This window comes from Malaclemys terrapin, chromosome 11 (assembly GCF_027887155.1).
Source record: "Malaclemys terrapin pileata isolate rMalTer1 chromosome 11, rMalTer1.hap1, whole genome shotgun sequence".
NCBI lineage: Eukaryota > Metazoa > Chordata > Testudines > Emydidae > Malaclemys > Malaclemys terrapin.
The window spans coordinates 12,261,836-12,282,037 of record NC_071515.1 but is presented as its reverse complement, the minus strand read 5'-3'; the positions used below and the strand labels follow the sequence as shown (position 1 = coordinate 12,282,037).

Below are 20,202 nucleotides of genomic sequence, written 5' to 3'. Positions count from 1 at the left end.
GTTTATTCCCTCTGGGGCACCTGGCATTGGCCACTGTCGAAAGACAGGATACTGGGCTAGATAGACTTTTGGTCTGACCCAGTAGGGCCGCTCTTACGTTTGTATGTTCTTAAGCCCGAATATATCAGAGGATGACGGCCACAGCCTCTGAGTTTCCTCTTCCAAGAGGAACAGAACTGGCACATCTTCTTGGTGACTTCTGGAAAGGTAGGTCTTGATGCCCTTATGCATGTGTGTACAGGGGACTATTTGAATGGTGTTCATCCATCTACACTTTTTTCTATAAAAACAGTCTCCATTATAAAACATAGTTAATCAAATGGTTTCAGAACTTGTGTATCTAATTTTGGCATTCGTTTTTTAGGTCTGCAGCAGGCTACTGGAAACATTTTGAATAAGCTTGTATGAAAAGGTGACCCAGACAGAGCAATGTCTGAATACAATCTAAGGGCCTGATTTACCACAGAGAGGGTAATTAACCATTAGAACACCTTCCCCAGGGATGGGTCATTTCTCCATCACTTAGAGACTTTAAATAAAAAATTTGAAGTCTTTCTAAAAGACATTCTTTAGTCCCGCCCTGTGTTGTTGGGCTTAATGCAGGAATCACTGGATGAAATTCTGTGACCTATGAGATGCCAGAGGTCAGACAATGCTAGGGGAGGTCAGATAATCATAATGGCCCCTTCTAGCCTCAGAATGTTTGAATCTATAGAAACATTAGCATAAAACTTGTGCATCTCCAGTGGATGCTTCAGCCTCAGTGACAGTGCAATGGTATAAACGGCTGTAACACAGTGGTCAGTCAGGCCCTGCAACTTTATTAAAGAGAGCTTTGATTAGAAGAAGATTAAATGTCTCAGGATTAGAGAGAATGGAAAACTTGTTAAGACTTTTAAGGCACCCCTATGAGGCAACTGACAAATCGGAAGAATGATAGCCTATGGGCTTATAGCACAGCCATAGTCAAATGCAATATATGAGAATTAATTTTCTTTTTATAAGGAGTAAACATGATTCATTGGAAGGCATATGCCAATTTACATCGGCTGAGCGTCCAACCCCATGAATATATTCATTTTAAAATTAAAGAGGCAATAAATGCAGTTAAATCCCAAGTGGACTGTCAATTCTGACAAACTCTACACTGTTCAGACCAATCTGAATACTGCAGCTTAATGTAAAAATCTTTGCTGCGGGTCTTAGCCATAAAAATGGACAAAGTATGGCTGGTAGTTGTTAGAAACTGAGCGGTATGTCTGGTTGGAGGGTGCACAGCAGATGAACTATACTGGACCCTGGGGAAAATCCATTCCGCTGATCAAATTTAAAGACCTGGCTTTTATATTTAGTTGTTGATTAAAGACGTATTCATAGAGCAGGTCTGCTTCACAGAAATTCTAGAATGTAATGCACTAAGCCAAGCTTACGCAGTTCAGTACAAGCCCCCTACTTGGATTCATTGGCTCAATTTATGGTAGCGTCCTAAGAATCGAAAGGAACGTTCTCTGTGGGTGTAAATCAGAATAGCATTTACTGTCAATGAAACTATGGTGATTTACATCAGCTGAGTATTTGGCCCAAGGACTCTAATCTAGGCATTGTCCTTGATCTATGATGGCACCTTGCTGAAAAGGCGTGAGAGATGATTGAGACAGGGCGGGAACAAGGAAATAATATCCAAACAGCTGTAGTTTCCTGGATGCCATTGGTTTACTATTTTTGCCAAAGGTTCATAGTCCTTAAGACTCTAACATCCAGGAGCTGATGTAAACACAAGAGAAAGTCAAAGTCCATAGCAGCTGTAGATGAGTTTGTGGGTTGCCTGTCTTCCATTCCCTTAAATGCATAAATAAACCTTACTAGTATGTGCCAGTGCTTTGAGTTGGGGCTATACTTGTGTTCACTGCGGTGCCCCTTTGGGGTTGATCCAAAGCCCATGACAGTCAATGGAAGGATCCGCATTGACTTCAGTGGGCCTTGTAGCAGGGCCTGGATGAGCATGCCAGTCAAAAAAAATTATAGAAACTGTCTCTTGGTTTTTGCAATTTTCATTTCTCCCAATAGTTGTATGTGAGTAGTGTTGTAACCACACCACACATCTATGAGACTGACTTGCCATGACAGCCATCCATTTCACACCTCTCTTCCGGGATATTGTGAAGTCACTTTGCAAAGACAGCCTTTTAAGCTTGTGTTGCCACGATTGCACAGCCAAAACAACTACATTGTGCACGTGCAAGTTACCCAGTTTTCATGCACACACACTAGTTTTTGAGTGCATGAATTTAGAGGCAGGGATGGAGTCGCTGTGAAAATATGGCCCTATATATATTGCTTAAGTTTTCCCATCAGGTTTTTTTCCTATGTTTTTCCATTTATTTTCTGTGAGCCCAAGCAGGGCCGGATTAAGGTTATGAGGGACCTAAGGCTAATGGGAGAGAAGGGCCTAAGTATGCAAAAAATATTATGAAGTCATCAAATATTTATTATCTACATACATATTTACTTATTATTAATTATGTAACATTAACAAGTTTATTCTACTCTCACTACACTCAATTCTTCACACAAACACTTTTTTCCCCTCGCTTTAGTTGTGGCAAAGTTATGTATGATGTCATCGTAATTCAAAGACCAGACGATTTCATTTTCAGTGCTCAAGAGGGACAAAGCACCGAGATGCTCTTGAGTCATGGTGGATCGGAGAACATTTTTTACCCTTGTTAGAAGACAGAAGGAACGTTCTCCACTATAGTTAGTGATCATTAGTGACACATACAGCCGTAATGCACTTTCAACATTCCAGAAACATTCTATCACACTGGATTCAGTGATAACTCAGTACATCCAAATAGATTTGCTTTTGTCATCTTTTCTCTCTATAGCTGAGAGTGATGTGAATTCAACAAATTGAAGAAATTCTTTAGTAAAATCTACTGGGAGATCGTCTGGGTACTTCTGACACAGATGTTTGATACCTTCACTGACTTCGGAACTTGAAATGCTAGGCGAAAAATTTGTCAGTACACTAACGGTTTTGTCAATATTTTCGTAAGCCATGACCCGATATTCTAATGAACTCTTCAGTTTGTTGATGATTGTGATGAAGGTATTAACTGTGAAGACCTCCTTGTCACTGAATGACAGTTGCATCGTCGCATGTCTTCTGTCTTTTGTGGTGTTTGGCTGACTTATACTCATGGTTAGCAGTCCTTGCAGCCCCCTGAATTTCATACTCATCAAAACTATCCTGCATTTGTTGAAGAACAGTTCCAAGACTCCTCATTAGGTTTACAGCAGTGGAAAGGTCAATTTGAGCACTTTGCAACTTACACTGCACCTGCTGAATGGCTGAAGTATATCATTCCAGACCTCACACAAAATATGAGTTTCCAAAGTGTGCATTGCATCACTCAGGATCTTCGCATCTTTTCTTCTTGCTGATTTTTGAGGTTCATCATCCTTGATACTCTCTAGCGCTTCAAGGATGTTGGGGTATCCCAGAACAACTGCATTCACAGCTTCAGCATTGGCACTCCACTGTGTCCCTGAGAGTGATTTGAGCACTGGGCATCCCTTTGGTAGTGAATCTCTAAGAATCATCCAGCAACTGGTTGATGCAGAGAAAAAAACTGTACAATTCTTGGACAAATCCAAAAAAAGAAACTGCTTCAACACAACCATTCATGGCAGACTGGCCAACAAGGTTGAGTGAGTGTGCAGCACATGGTATGTAATCAACCAAAGCATTGCGCTCTTTTATCTTTGCCTGCATCCCTGAATATTTGCCACTTATATTACTTGCATTTTCATAGCTTTGGCCATGACAAAGGCTGATGTCAATCCCATTTTCGGTGAGGAAATAGAGTAGGTATGAGGCAAGTTACTCCCCTGTGGACTGGTGATGTTTATGAAGGTCATGAAACGCTCACCTTGTCCACTGGGTAGCACATAACGCAAGATGAGTCAGCTGATCTACATGTGACATCCAGTGCTGAGTCAACGGACACTGAAAAATATCCCAAGAAGATGCTATCAGCCAAACCATTGTAGATGAGATCAAAGAACCAAATCTTTGATCTCATCTACAATGGTTTGGCTGATAGCATCTTCTTTGCCAGCAGCGCAATGAATTCATCACAAATTGTCTTTGATAGATATGATGTATGGCTGTAGCGGGGTGATCACCCGCTCCAGCCCTGAAGGGGTTGGAAAAGCCCTGTAGAGGCTGGGGCTGTGTAAAGGGGCAAAACCCCTGCTGATTGGGGAAGTGGCTGCAGCTGGGGTTGGATTGCAGAGGGGCAACCTGAGGGTGGGTAAAGGCAGCCAGTCCAAACCCCTTGTTGCCAGTGATGATTGGCTGATAGACTGCAGTCTGCCCCAGGGCGCGGGGGCTAGATGGTGACTGACAGTAGCCATAACTGAGGCGACATTGGGATAGGAGGTGGAGGGTCCCCTGGGTGGGGAGACCCAGAGAGAGAGTGGGGTACTGCCAGGGGGGCAGAACCTAAGCCAAGGGCACCGGGATCCGGGAGAGACATGGGGGCCAAAGACAGGAGGGACAACTGGCCTGCAGAGGGCGCTCAGGAGGCTGGTGAGCTAATTCCCAGGACAACCAGCAGGAGGCGCAGCAGGGGTGAGTCCGCACCTGCTTACAATGGCCTTTTCCATGATTTGCGTGTTCATTGATGTGCTGAGCTAAGAAAGGGTCGAACATAGCGATTAGCTCTAGAACGCCAAGATAATTGCCATTATGTTTTGATCCAATGGTCTCACTTGAGCCATGGAATGGCAGACTACACTCAGCAAGAAAAACTATGATTTCAACTGCGCGTCTGAGAATGAAAAAAACTGGTTTTCCATTTGGGTATCAATTCTGCCACTAACTTTCTTTCGGGCATGGTAGCTGCTAACTGACAATGCATACTGCTCACTCATTGCATGATTGGTAATGTATGCAGTATTCTTCCAATCAATGAAGCCTTCACAGAACATTCCCCATTTTTTGGTATCAGAAAACAGGCGGCAATAAAAACAGTTCACTATCTTCTTAGAAGGCGAATAGATGAGCCATTCTCGCTTGACAATCTTTGTTAGGCTTCACACATTCAAACATTGATTTGGTCAGATAACGATTCTGATTGGTGTACTCTCACTTTGTCAATGAAAAGTCAGCATCCAGATTCTGGCATTTCTGTTGGCCTGTCTCAGTCCAATATGCAATAAGATCTTGAGAAGTCATGTCCCATTCACCTTGATCATTGGAGAAGGATATTTTTATATTATTATCACTGGGAAAGTCTTCAGAGGGGTGCAACTAGAGAAGTCACAGACGGCTGCTCCTTTTCATCAGGCGCAGGTGCAGCAGGTTCACTTGGGCTGGTATTCGCCTGGTCTTCCTCACCACCAGACTTGGTAGGAGGAGAAAATGTTAGGCGAGAAGGAGTTCCTTTCAGCGCCACTTCTGGTCTTTGCCGTCTTTCTTTGGCCTCCTTCAATTTCTACCATCCTCCTTTCTTCAACATGGCCCCACAAACACTTAGTTAGCCCACAAAGACAAAAGCACAACCACCATTAATTGAATTCAGATTCTTGATGAATTAATTTGTACAAAGCAATATCTAATGAGACAGAAACATTCCGATGGCCCCACTAGTGTAGCTCAGCTTCAATATGGAATGGAGGGCCTACAGTAGGGCCTAAGGCTATAGCCTTATTAGCCTATGGGTTAATCTGGCCCTGGGCTCAAGACAAAGTCTGTTGAAGTCAATGGGAGTCGTTTCATTGGCTGCGATGGGCGTTGGATAGGGCTCCATTCGTCTAAGACAGTAAACTATTAAGCATATGTAAGTCCAGCCTCCTGTATGCTCTAGAGGGGAAGGCACTCTCTTCTCCCATCTCTTGGTGAACAAAGGGAAGAATGACCACAGAGCTGTTTTGTCTGTATAAGCCGGGGGTGGCCAAACTGTGGCTCACAAGTCACATGCGTCTCTTTTACCATTGAAGTGCAGCTCGCGGAGCCCACCCATGTGCTTCCCCCCCATTCTCCACCTACCAGACTGGGGGTGGGGAATCTCAAGACCTCTGCTTTGCAGCGTGGTGGGGTAGGGGCTTCTGCCCAGCAGGGTGGGGGATCTTGAGGCTTTAGCCCAGTGGGGTGCACCTGCCGGGGCTTGGGGCTTAAGCAGGAGCGGGCCTGAAGCCCTGAGCCCCGGCCGGCAGGCCCCTCCCTCAGGACTCAAGCCCCAAGCCCCGGCAGGTGCGCCCTGGCTCTGTAATTTCTGAAGATTGTTGTATGTAGCTCGGAAGGTCGGTAAGTTTGGCCACCCCTGGCATAAGCTCTTTACTCAGAATTGCAAGTGAACAGAGTGGAAGGAGCTCTCTGCCCCCATCTATTGGTGAAATGAGAGAAGTACAGCTACATTTGCTTAAGCTTTCCACCAAGAACTCCTCCAGTGACACTTTGGGAAGTCAGCATCCCTACAAACTCAGAATTGGCTGGGATAGGTGGTGATGCCTCAGGTTAGGACCAGACAGCACTTCCCAAGAGACCAGAGACAGGCTTGTCTGAGTGCCCCTGAGACCTCTGAGGTCACACTACCCACTGACACAAACCCACAAATAGGGGTTAGTGGATAGAGAAGGAGAAAGTGAGGTAGTAAAGGATGTTTACCTACTGGTTATTCATTACTGGTGGCTGGGGAGCTGGTATTGGGCTACTGGCAGAGTTACTGGGGGGAGGGTTTTTATTTATCATTCATGTAAATATATTGTTGCTGTGTATCATTGGGTGATTGGCCCTTGTACATGAGGTATGTCCTGCTCCCTTGTGTCAGCACAGGGGCTCCCAGGTTACCTATTAAGAGGGCAGGGCAGCACCTGGGGTTATAAAGGATCAGGGAGAATCAGCCAGGGAACAGGTTCCTGGAGGAAGGCTGGAGAGCAGCAGAAACATTTGCCAGATGGTCTCCCTAAGCTGAGAGCCAGGGCCAGAGGTCTGAAGGCAGGGGAGGAGCTTTCCCGCTGACATCTCAATGCCGAAGAGCTGGGGCCAAGGGCCAGAGAGCTAAAGGCAAGGGAGTAGTGGAAGGGCTTACATGCCAACATCTGCGCACTGGCAAGCGGGAAAAGGCTAACGTTGCAGGCGAGTGATGGATGCTCTTCTAGTGAGGGTGAGCACCTTCTAGCAGAGAGGCTGCAGGGTTCCCACAGGGGAGAGCAGGGCTGCACTCTGGCTGGAAGGGCTGAGGTGGCTGTCCTGGCAAAAGGATGGGAGAGGACGGAAGAAGAGCTTGGGTCCAGTAGAAGACACCAGAGCACGGTATGTGCTATCTTGGTGGATTATAGGCCATGGGATTTTAAAGACTGTGCACTGGGTGTGATAAATGGACTATGTTTTGGGACACTTGTTATGGATTATTTGCAGCTTGTTTTCATTATAAACCGCCCCCAAGGATGGGTATTATTGAGACTGGGGAGCCTGTGGTGGAGTCCTTAGAGACCCAACAAAGGAAATGAGACCTTAAGTCTCGAGTTAAGGTGCCCAGCCACAAGGGGTGCTTGGAGATGAGGGTGAAATCGTTCACACTGTTTTCCCCTAACGTTTTCCTTGTTTCATATCCTGGCCCACTGCCCGCAGTGGAGAATGGTTGCCTATTGAAGATACCTAGGGAAGGTATTTAGTGATCCCAGAAACTCCGGGTGGGGCCTTGAGCCAATGGTTCTTGCCAGTTTGAAGAGGGACTCCTAGCTTTTTGAACCCAATGCTTGTTGCTGGTGACAACGCCCTGGCAGATGGGTTACACCCAAAAGAAAGAGAATTCCCAATAGCAGGTAGTTGTGAGAGGACTGCACTTCCTTACACTGAATGATGTACACTCAAGATGGGCAGTTCCTTGTGCACCCCACTTCAAAGTCAAAGTTTGGAGAGATTCTGCAGGACACTTAATGCCCTTCGCTGATTAGAGCTTTTGTCTAGTAGGTGGAGAAGGGTGACAGCAAATAAAATTAACAAAGAGAAAATGTACTCAGCTGTCTGTTATTTTTCTGGAAACCTGAGCAATAAGGTTTTGATTCAGCAGTCCTATCTTATTAGCAAAGCACTTTAAGACCATGCTTATCTTCAGACGCATGCTGAAGTCCCATCAGCTTCAATGAGACTTAAGTATATCCTTAAAATTAAACAGGGGCTTAAGTGCTTTGCTGGATAAGATGGACCTAAGAACACTGGCTAATGCTTTGCTGAATTGGAATTGACAGCTGCTGTAAGTTCGAGCTCTGACTTCAGACATAAAGCAATGTACCTTCATGACTTCACATGTAAACTGTTATAACTCTGACTCTGGCCAAGCTACGGTGGTTTTTACTGACTGAGGTCTCTAACATGGTCAGATATCAGTGATTTTGCTTTTAATTTAGGTGTTAGAAATTCTGAACGGGGAATGAAAATCTGTCCCTTCCATTCCTCCGCCAGCCTATCGTACAATACAAAGGGGACACTCAACAAAACTAAAGGGTGGGACATTTGAAACCAACTACACAGCATATAGTCGCTGGGATTCACTGCTGCAGCAGTGCATTGAGACAAATTATGGGGGCCTGATTTTCCATTGCTGGGCACCTTCTGTAGCTGTTTACACCTGTTTAAAGTGCCTGCACAATGCTCCAAACTCAGCTGACTGTGCTTTGCATCCATCTTCCACAGGAGTCAGTGACTGCCCAAGGAGGACCGGGCCCCCGGATCTGGATTTCTGAAAGTGATGGATAATTTATCTCACATTTCAGGAACAATCACCTGCAGGGACCAGAAAGAGATTCCCCACATTGCGCCGTGCAGTACAGCACAGTGCTGCCTGGTGGGATCACTACTGAGGATGTCTGCTCTGAAGCATTGGGTACTGTCCGTTTCTGAAGGCAGCAGACTGCACCAGGCTAACCAATGAGTTGATCTGTTATGACAACCCCTAGGCCAGTTGTACTGCAGTAACTGTATCTGTAAAGTTAAAGTGATACAATTTCAATGTGTTGACAAGCCCTTGTGAATAGATGAATAGATATTGCTCCTACTTCATTGGGCAGTAGAGGGAGCAACTTTCCTATAAATCAGAGAAGGAACTGGTATATACCAACAGAGCTTCAAGAGTATGTAGTCTTGTAGCAGTGTGACTCCCAGGATGTTAGACAGACAAGGTGGGTGAGGCAATATCTTTTATTGGACCAACTTCTGTTGCTTCAAGAGGGCTTTCTATTTATTTGACCTCCCACTCAATGTAGTTTGGGGCAGAGAGTCAGTTACTAACTGCATTTTACAGAGAAGTCTTGGATTACAATGATTTTGTTCTTCCTTGTGTCAAATGGGTGTTAAATGAACAGACATGCAGGATTCTGCATCCACCACTATTGGTATGTCTACACTTTGAGCTGGGGGAGGGGGCCATTCCCAGCTTGAAGAGACATATCCAGGCTGACTCCGATTGAGCTACCTCACTAAAAATAGTGCAGCCGTGGCAGTACAAGCAGTGAGAGGGACTAGCTGCCCCAAGTGTGTCCCTAGAGTCTCAGGTGGGATCTTGGCAGCGGCACGAGGAGTGGGAGGGACTAGCTGCCCCAAGACCCCCCTGAGACTCTAGGGACGCACGTGGGGCAGCTAGTCCCTCTCACTCCTCGTGCCGCTGCCGTTACTTTATTATTAGTGCACTACCTCGATCAGAGCTAGCAGGAGTATGTCTCCAAGCTGGGCATAACCCTTCCAGCTCAAAGTGGTAGACATAACCTAAGGGTGAAACTCATCCCAGTACAGTGAAGATCATCCTTAAAGCTAGTGGTTATTAGTATTATTAATTATTTGTATTATCATAGTGCCCAGGAGCCCTGCTCTTAGACCAGAAATCCATTGTGCCAGGTGCTGTACAAACACAGAACAATAGTTAATACATTCTCGGACAGTTTATTATGACTGTATTTAATATTCCTGTAGCATCCTGTTGTCAGGCATTGAACACACACATATGAAGGCCTGGTCCTGCCCCAGAGACCTGACAGTCTAGGGTCCTGATCCTGCAAACAGTTTAAAATGATTAACTTCACTAACATGACTTCAGTGGGATTATTTATGCGCTTAAAGGTAAGTAGGTGTGATTTGAAAACAAAAAAGCTAAAGGAAGTGCCATCTGCTCTTCAGCCAGCAATCACTGGCGGATTTGGCAGGGGTAGATCCTAAGGAGGGGTGTGAAGGAGAAGAAGAGACTGACGGCCTTTTCTTTTTGTAACCACTCATTTGTTAGCTGTTTATCACTAGTGCAGCCTTTTAATTGCTAGAGTTCCAGCAGGCTCTCTGGTTTTCATTTTGTTTGAAGTGGTTTGCCTGTCCCACCAAATGATCAACCAACCTCAGTATTTGCTGCAACAATGTAAAGTGATCTCCCTGAAGTAAGCTAGTGGGAAATCTAAATTTCCTTAAACTAGCTGCAATTTGAGTACACTACCATTAGATCGGGTGGAGGAGGACTAGATAACTGACATTTCTCTTGTGATTTATGTTCTCAAATCTTTCCCATAGTCAGGAAAATCTCCCTTTCATTTCAATGAATTTCTTTTTTGTGTATAGTAAAATACATCCAGATTTCAAAGGTAATCTACCCACTCCCAGAAAGTAACATGCTTCCCTAGATAGGTTTAATCTCCTAAAGAGCAGAATAAACAAATGCCCCGTCCATCATTCCTGGGCGTTAGTCGTACTGGAGATCACAGAAATCACTGAGGCGGGCAGTACACACACAGCAATTCACATGAAACAGAGGCATGTTGCCAGATGCTCCAAAAGAAACAAGAACTTTTCCGTATAGAAAGTGTGGTAACTAGTTGGGAAAGCTTTTCAGTTCCACATCTCTAGGGGACCCTTACAGCCAAGAGAGAGGAAAAGAAAAGCAATTAAACCCCACAAAAACCTGCCGACAGTATCCTTTTGCATTCATCAAACTTAATTCGATTTAAGGTTCCAAATGCAAATCTCCTGGTAAAATTCAGAATTAGTCAAAATGACGCTATAAAATATATTTACTCTAAAATCCTCGGCAGGGTTAAACTTCTTGTTTCATGGACACACATCTTGATAAGTGGCACAGGTTTTCCAAGAAAAAGAAGAAACATTGTAAATGAGAAGTCTACTGGCCAGTTCTTAAAATGCATTTGATTGGTTGTATTTATTCAGCTGAAAACCAGCAGCCAATGGACTCTTCTGTTCTTACGTTTCTGAAGCAATGGATTGCGCTCGGTTGATCTGGGCACTGGCAAGTCGAAGCTTCCGGGTTCACAGGCTGGCTTCCCCCAGGCTGCGGAAAGAATAGAGCTCATTCATCAACTACGGCAGGAGTTCTTATTTCCTGGGCAGGGAGTCCCTCCGTTTCAGTGCCATACACAGATACAAGGTACATTTCTTTGTATTGCTACACTCTTTGTTTTGGTGTTTATCATATGCTAACTTGTGCCTGGTAGAGCTTGAAAGGTGGAGAAGTTTTTATCTCTGTGAAAGAAATGCACGATTTGGGGTTGGAAAACAATGGACTGAAAATGTTTTTGTCCCGTGGGCTACACAAGGGCAAGTGATGATGGCTCAGCCATAACTTTTACCTCCTATAAATTGTTATAATTCATTAGCTCTCTGTCCTTTACTCTGTGTCCTGAAGCATTTCTCTTTTAATGTCCTTGTGGTTTTGATGATAAAAGCATGAAGAACTGAAATAAATTGAAATCCTTTAGAGACAGAATGGTAGTTTCTATTCTATAATATTCAGGTGCTGATACCAATCCCATCGTAGCTGCGCCTAGAGGTCTTAAACTCCCATCCTCTTTAATGTATTCAGCTGCGCCCTGTCCCCATGACAGATTCAGATGCTGGAATCTAGAAGCTGGACTTTCAAACTTTGTAAAAAGGTGTTACTGACAAGTTTCCTGACAACCTCTACTACACACAATCTTTTGTGGACATTGTTTATAATGATATCAATCCTTTTCTCTCTGCCAGGCTGAATGCCATAGCACACCAGTGGGTTGCAGAATAGTTGACTTTAACTTTAAAGTCAAATACACCTCTACCCCGATATAACGCTGTCCTTGGGAGCCAAAAAATCTTACCGTGTTATAGGTGAAACTGCGTTATATCGAACTTGCTTTGATCCACCAGAGTGTGCAGCCCCGCCCTCCCGGAGCATTGCTTTACCTCGTTATATCCAAATTCATGTTATATCAGGTCGCATTATATCGGGGTAGAGGCGTATTGTCCAGAGAAATCTGATGTGGAGGCAAATAACCTACCCAGAAGTCCCCTTATGCAAAAATGTGACAGAATGTATTGAAGAGACAAGCAAAGATGTTTTGATTAATGCTGTCTTATAGTGTATGGATGTATACAGAGACGGCAAGGTACTTTGGTTGACAGCTATTGCTAGCAGCCTTTTGGCAGCAGGAGACTTCGCCAGGGGCATTAAACCCATCACAATGCCTCTTCCACAAGAAGACATTTTGGGCAGCCCAGATGGAAAATCCGGCTATTGCTAAATTTGTTCATTATTAGTTATAGGGGGAAAAGCCTAATAACCAAGATAACAGGGGAGGATACACAGTATCTATTTCTGTATCTTACCCTGCATTCTATCCAAGACGGATGTAAAAATCAGTAAATGAAGTGATATTGCTTTCTGATATCGAGATTGTTCTGTATCCAAGGTTTTATCATTTTGCATAATGTACAAGTTTTTTTTACTCAGCAGATTTTTTTTCTCAATAGCTTGTGATATGCCCAGTGGCGTCGCACTATGTGGTTATACAATTGATCATATAGGCAGTGTTATGTCATAAGATATGAATATCTTTGGGACTATAAACGGTTCAGACTTGGCTATCCTGTCAGACTGCAGAACTCAGCTGCCACAGAGAATTCCTGCTTGACTTGCACTCACCTGGTATTTGGGGGACCCAGGTTCCCATCCCTGGTCTTAAACTAGGCAGAACAGAGACCTGAACTGGGGTCTCCCATGTGTGTGCCCAAACGGCCAGGCTACACAGTAGTTCTTACGCTCTCTGTGTGGCCCAATGAACGTTAAATTGCTTATACACAGTGGAACAGCTTCAACAAGACCGAATGAAATTTGAAAGGTGGTTCTCATTTTAGAATGTCTTAAGTGCCCCTATTTTTAGTTTTAACAAAAATGTTTTTGAAGTTTTAATTTATTTTTCCTGGTATTTTTGTCACTTTCATTTTTGGGGGTTCCCCCCCTTTTTTTTCTCTTTCTTCCCCACCCCACAGTTATTTCAGAGGGGAAAGAGACAATTTTCAAAAAATGAGTGAGGAGAAAAAAAAAGAACAAACAAATTGTAAACGGTATTTTAAAATAGCAAAAAAAAAAGGAAGTGTTACGTTTTGCAATGTTTAAGTGACTGTTTTTGGACAAATAGTCAATTTATAAAGGTTATTTTTTACTAAAATTTTTTTGAAAAATCTTGACCTGCTATAAACATAGGCCCCGATAATCAGCTGGTGCGAATCAGCATAGGTCAGTTCCCTTCTGATTTCCAGCATTAGATGATTTGGCCCACGTCGTATTTCCTCCCACAAACCCCTGTTACGCTTTTACATTTGCCACCTATACCCAAGACCAAGACACTTGAAAAATAAAGTTCACTGATCCAAACTGAACATGAAGTATCTTTGCCATTAGCTGATTCCACGGGTTAGAACTTCAGTACCTAATGTGACTAATATTTAATTGGTTATAGCATTGATCCTACAAGAAGTATTATAATTACATAGTCAGTAGAGTTTGATCTTATGGCTAATGTAACAAAGTGAATTTGCTTAATCCCCCTAGGTGCCAGTTTGCTGGAACATGGCTGTGCATTTGTTAGATACACAGTATGATGCAGATTCCTATCAGAAATACAGATTCTCTCCCTCTGAAAATCTCCAAAGTGTCATCTTCTCCTACCTGGAAGAAAAGGTAAGTGACACAGTCAGGCCCTAGGCTGAGAATACTTGTTATTAATTCTACTGTGGAGAAGACCTATAGAATGCAATGGGAGTGAAACCAATAGGATACTACAGAAATTACTCTAATTACCTGGAGAATCAGAGCCTTTACTCTGTGACTAGGACATGGTATGTGTATAGGGGTGTAAAGGGGACTAAGATTTCGCTCTTCATAAGAATTTGTGCTCTGCTTGCTGAGACGTGGCTGTTCTCTCCTCAGAAAGTAGACCCCGTTCGGCTGGCAGTGGATGTCGGCTGTGGGTCGGGACAAAGCACTCGCGTACTCGCCGCTCATTTTGAGAAGGTGGTTGGAACAGACATCAGTGAAGCTCAAATAGAGGCAGCCAAACAAGCTGCCTCCTTCCCAAATGTTACTTACCAGTAAGTGTTCCATAAAAGGATGCTTTCCCTTTGGGTGTGTCCAGAGTGCTGACCTTTGCACAAAGCAAACACTTCGTGAACAGGACAGATACAGGCCAGCATTTTCAAACTAGGCCAGTCATTTTTAGGTGCCTGATTTCAAGCATATTTGGTCTGCTTTTTCACAAAGTACCCAGAACTCACAACTCCATCTGAAGCTGGCAGGAACTGCAGGTACTCAGCTTCTGAAAATCAGGCCGCTCCTAATTAAATGCCTAAATATGGATTTTGGAGCTCCAATTTTGAAAACTTGGGCTGACATTCTTAGGCCAAACTGTGCTTCAGTTCCAAGAGAACAAAAAAGTTAGACTTTTCAATGTCAGATTTTCAACAACACCACATTTCCTCTCAGAAGAGTCCACACGTGACAAGCTGCATGCATGTCAGGCCCCAGTAGAGACTCCTTCTTCTCAGTTGAAATATCTTCCCTGTTTCCCTTTATAGTGTGTGCCCTGCAGAGGAGCTGGCATTTGAGGATGGTTCTGTGGACCTCATTACTGCTTTTACAGCTGCCCACTGGTTTGATATGCCGAGGTTCATGAAAGAAGTGGATCGAGTTCTCAAGCCACATGGCTGTGTGGCCCTTAGCACCTACACTACAGACTTCAGTATGCACTATAAAGACTGCTCGGAGAGGCTTACAGAAATCTTCACTGAGGTGAGAGAAGAAAACAATCCTCTTTTTTTTTTTTTTTTTAAGGCATGAAGTTTATAATATATTTTAATGCTGCTAGACACTTTCCACTATAAGACCCTGTTTTCAGCTGCTTATAACTTTGCCAAACCTTAAGCATTTGGGCTGAAATTTTCCTTTCTGCCTGTTTGCCACAGGCAGGATTATTTTTTGTAAGTTTCCGCAAAAACAGTCAGCCATTCCCAAAAACAGAAAGAGAATAATAGGTGCCTTTGCCCATTTAAATAAATATAAATTCTTATACCCATTGTATTGAGAAGGTCTAGTTCCTCCCCGCTCTGGAGCAGAGCTTGGAATTTGCAGAGTGAGGCAACTTCCATTACATAAAACCCATTCCCAGACAAAAATTGCCCTCACATTGAGGTCTGGCTCAGGGTACATATGAATAACTTGGGATAAAATACATTAGTGGCTGTTGTAATTATCCCCGAATGAAGTATTACAAACCCAGGACATTCAGAGTTATTGTTAGACTTACCTTCCTTAAGGTAAGGAAATGACTCAGGCAATGTACCCAAAAAGTATTAATTCTGTCCTCTAGTGATAACATGTAATACCCAGATAATTTTGACTAAGGCATTATAATACTATGGTCTCTTTAGATTAGACTGATTGTAAAGACATGTTATATTTCTGTCTTCCCCCGCCTCCGTAGTGTCACTCTGTTAGGTGGCCATTTTGAGAAGGGTATCTCTATCTCCCATTGCTCTCAATGAGAGCAAGGCGGCAGGAAGGCTGAACAAAAATGGCTGCAGTCTCCATTCACTTGGTTGTCACAATATTCCTATATGTGTGGGCAGTGATCATTTTGATAGAGGGCATCTTAACCGAGGTCAGCCTTATGGCCTAAGTCCCAGTAAGAACAATGGAAGAGGTTATATCCGCCATTTTGAAGTAGGACAGTTTTTTTCATGGAATTCTCTGGAAAAGAACATTACTATACCAACCCAGCAGAAAGAGATTCTGTCCAGTACGAACAATAATGGGTGGGTGATCGGGGGGGGGGGGGGGGGGGGGGGGGGGGAGGGGAGGGAAATGACTAGTAAACCCAAACTAAAATTGTTCAAATGTAGCCCATTCACACAACTTCTGCAAGTATTATGTATACGGGAAATCTGAAGAGTCTGCATTATTCTATTATTCTCCTGTGTAGCTCTAACTTGCCCTCAGGCCAGGCAGCCCTGAATCAGGGAGTGCAGCTCAGATGGAGTGGAGGATCAAGGCCTTACATAAAATTTTTGCTGTTTCTGTTCTGACTTCACAGACCCGGGACCTGCTTCTTAAATATTCAGATGAAAAAGTAAATCTTGTCATTGCAGAGTATAAAGAGGTGTTTGAGTCCGTGCCTTTTCCAGACAAGAAGAGGTGAGAAGACAAGGACAAAACTGAATTTTATGTAATTTTTTGCATTGTGGACTGTGTGAGCCCTGGAATGTTGGGCACTTGGGTGGCAGTCATTGGTGTTCACTTTGAGACTGCAGGTTGCAGAAGTTTCATAGAGTTTACGGCTAGCAGGTAGCCCTGAGATCATTTGGTCCAATGTCCTTCAAACACATCTCCAGTCCCTGGTCTGTCTGGTTCATCTGTGTGGCCTCTTCATCAAATGACAGAGGTTTCCCCATAACCAAATGTCCAAAAAGAGGAAGGGATAACAGATAATTCTCAGCGTCTAAATAATCAACATGAACCAGGTCCTCAGCTTGTATAAATCAACATAGCTCCATTACCCTCCAGGCTAACTTCTCCAATGCTCTGGTTTCTTCCCACTGTTGCAGAGTTACCCAGATCTTAGACAAAATTCCCATGTCCGTTTCTGGGGTGATCGGGCTATTCCAGTCCTTCTCCATGTATCAAGCCTTTCTGAGGAGTGACCCTGAAGCAGCAAAATCTCTCCTCCAAAAAACTGAACAAAGGTAAAAACAATGTAAGAAAACAAACAGAATGTGGGTGGCTCTCTTGTATGACATAGGTGAAGTTAGTGAGGTCACAACAACCCCTCCAACGCTGGGGGAAGGGCAGGGAGTCGTTGCAGTGGTGCAGCCATCTTTGCTCTGGGTCAGTATTGTGAGCCATTGGCTTTTTATAGGCCAGATCTTCAGTTGACTTAAATCAGCAAAGCCCCATTAACTTCAACAGAGCTATGCCAACGTTAGCCATCTGGGGTTATGGTCCAGTATTTCTGCCAGAATCCCCTATGTGCATTGCTGTCACTGGTGAAGTCTAGCTTGATACATCATAAAATAGGCAGCTTAGCTAATTTCCTCCTTCTGGTACTTGATACTGAGTATTTACTTCTCGGACAGCCTCTAATTTAATTAGCAAAGAAATAAAATATTGAGAGTTTGTGCTTCTAGTTCCAGTTTAAACCCAATAAACCACAATCTCTTGGGCAATATGGTGGCTTCAGTGTCTTCATACAAACCCAGTAACACCAAAAGGAGTTTCACATATGGGCAGCCTACCATATGGTCTTTAGTAATTATGGTGAGTGACTGGCACAGATAATGTGCTAAAACTGCTTTAGATACAGTAAGTTTTTCTTGAATTACCTTTTGTGTATCCATTTTTCTGATAAGAGTAGAATGGTTTGGGTGGGACAGGTATGTCTTAAGCTGTGATGCCAAGAACTGGCTGTCACCTCTGCCTCTGGTTGGACAGGAGTCAATCTAGACAGTGAGAAAATACATGACCATTATTCCATTTCTTGTTTCAGGTTCCTGGAGACCATGGGAGTTTGCTCTAATGAAACCCAGGTAGAGATCGGGATAAGGAGTGTTTCTGTTCTAGGCTGCAAGGGGCCGTGAATGGAAAATTCAGCGATGACCCAATAGCCAGAAGAAAAATCCCGATTTTTAGATATACTTATAACTGATGTTATCACCTTTAAAATATTTGATTAAGATCCCAATAAAGTCAATGGCAAAACTCCCATCTTCTTCAATGGGAGACAAAGGAGACATGAAATCAAATAGTGTCAATATAAGAAGGGCTATCATGGGGTGGTTGTTTCCTATTTAAAGAGGAAAAGCTCAGTGTTTTGTCTGTCTGGCTGTTGTTCAACAGGCATTGGAAGAAATCAAGGATCCTTTGGCACATAGAAGGCTGCAGAGATTGGATCATATATGGAATATGCAATAAACGTTACCTAACAGCTGATAGATTTTTAGAAGACTTTATAATCCTACTGAGTTAAAATAGCTTGCAGCAAGATCAACTGCTATATGTAATTCCCTGGCAATGGGGTAAGCAAATAGGAATAGCAATTATGTCGTAGGGTTATAGTAATAATACTTCACAGGCATCTTTCATCCAAAGCCCTCAAAGAGCTGTACCAGGTAGATAAGTATTAGTGTCCACACTCCACATTAAGTGAAGAAGAGACCAGCCCAAAACATGCCAATTACAGAACTTCTTGTTACAGGCCAAATTTTCAGAAGAATTCACCTTCCATTTAGGCACCAAAATAACTGACGGCATTTTCTAGAAATCTCAGCACCTTGGATGCCTAGCTCTGTGTGAAAATCTGGCCATGAATGAGCTCTCTTGAAAATCTGACTCCATTGGTGGGTGCTGAGCACTTGAAAATCTGGCCCTAAGTTTCTAAGATAGAATTAATGAGAGTGACGGACATAGAGCTATGTAATAATCTAATATTGAGATGTAGTGATTTTATGAACACTGTATGTGAGCTGGTCAGTGAGGGGTAGTTATTGTATTCTGGATTATAAAATCTTCCTGTAGAATGTATTGATCTAGCTTAATAGGGGACTGCCAGAAAAACAACCAAGAAAGCAACACGATAGCTACGTACAAGCAACCCTCCCGACAAACACTGGGGGTCAATTACAGGACAATAACCAACTTCCAGGCTCCAGCTCAAAAGTTGTTTTGCCAGGCTGGGAGCTTAGAGATCAAAAGGACACTAAATAGTTAAAAAGCACCTACCAAGAGGAGATAGAAAGCCATATGGAGGGATTGCCAACGAGACATGCATAAATTACAAGGCATGCAGGATTCTGCATTCACCACTATTGGTATGTCTACACTTTGAGCTGGGGGGGTGTGATTCCCAGCTTGAGAAGACATACCCACACTAGCTCTGATTGAGGTAGCTCACTAAAAATAGTGCAGCCGTGGCAGCACAAGCAGCAGGGGGAGCTAGCTGCCCCAAGTGCGTCCCTAGAGTCTCAGGTGGGATCTCGGGGCAGCTAGTCCCTCCCACTCCTCGTGCCGCTGCCGTTACTTTATTATTTGCGCACTGCCTCGATCAGAGTTAGCAGGGGTATGTCTCCAAATTGGGCATTACCCCTCCAGCTCGAAGTGGTAGACATAACCTAAGGGTGAAACTCACCCCAGTACAGTGAAGATCATCCTTAAAGCTAGTGGTTATTAGTATTATTAATTATTTGTATTATCGTAGTGCCTAGGAATCCTGCTCTTAGACCAGAAGTCCATTGTGCCAGGTGCTGTACAAACACAGAACAATAGTTAATACATTCTCGGACAGTTTCTTATGACTGTATTTAATATTCCAGTAGCATCCTGTTGTTTCATGCATTGAACACACACATACGAAGGCCTGGTCCTGCCCCAGAGACCTGACAGTCTAGGGCCCTGATCCTGCAAACACTTACCAACATGATTAACTTTCCTAACATGACTTCAGTAAGATTATTTAGGTGCTTAAAATTAAGTAGGTGTGATCTGAAAACAAAAAAGCTTAAGGAAGTGCCATCTGAACTCCAGCAAGCAATCACTGGCGGATTTGGCAGAGGTTGATCCTAAGGAGGGGTGTGAAGGAGAAGAAGAGACTGACGGCCTTTTCTTTTTTTTAAGCACTCATTTGTTAGCTGTTTGTCACTAGTGCAGCAATTTAATTACCAGAGTTCCAACAGGCCCTGGTTATACCCAGACCAGGAATGCAAAAACAGCCTTTTGTCAATATTTGTTTTCACTTCCACTCTTGGCTTAAACCAGAAAGCACAGAAATGTAGGGAATTGCGGGGAGGGAGTTGATTTTTTAAAGTGAACCAGATATTTCTACCCCTAAAAGTTCAGTATG

General features: G+C 43.6%; 1 protein-coding gene across 1 annotated transcript; it reads left to right on the top strand.

The window, feature by feature from the left end:
* Window positions 1-11,280: 11,280 nt before the first annotated feature.
* Window positions 11,281-18,095, top strand: LOC128845589 (putative methyltransferase DDB_G0268948). Its single transcript, XM_054044410.1, has 7 exons — window positions 11,281-11,429; window positions 13,869-13,997; window positions 14,247-14,407; window positions 14,891-15,104; window positions 16,405-16,505; window positions 16,916-17,053; window positions 17,854-18,095. The coding sequence occupies exons 2-7, from the start codon at window positions 13,887-13,889 to the stop codon at window positions 17,942-17,944; spliced, it is 816 nt and encodes a 271-aa protein (XP_053900385.1). The 5' UTR covers window positions 11,281-11,429; window positions 13,869-13,886; the 3' UTR covers window positions 17,945-18,095.
* Window positions 18,096-20,202: the final 2,107 nt, after the last annotated feature.

Coding starts and splice junctions, on each gene's coding strand:
- LOC128845589 (XM_054044410.1), top strand. CDS start 13,887: ATGGCTGTGCATTTGTTAGATACACAGTATGATGCAGATTCCTATCAG. Junction 15,105..16,404: donor TTACAGAAATCTTCACTGAG/GTGAGAGAAGAA, acceptor CTGACTTCACAG/ACCCGGGACCTGCTTCTTAA. Junction 16,506..16,915: donor CCTTTTCCAGACAAGAAGAG/GTGAGAAGACAA, acceptor CCACTGTTGCAG/AGTTACCCAGATCTTAGACA.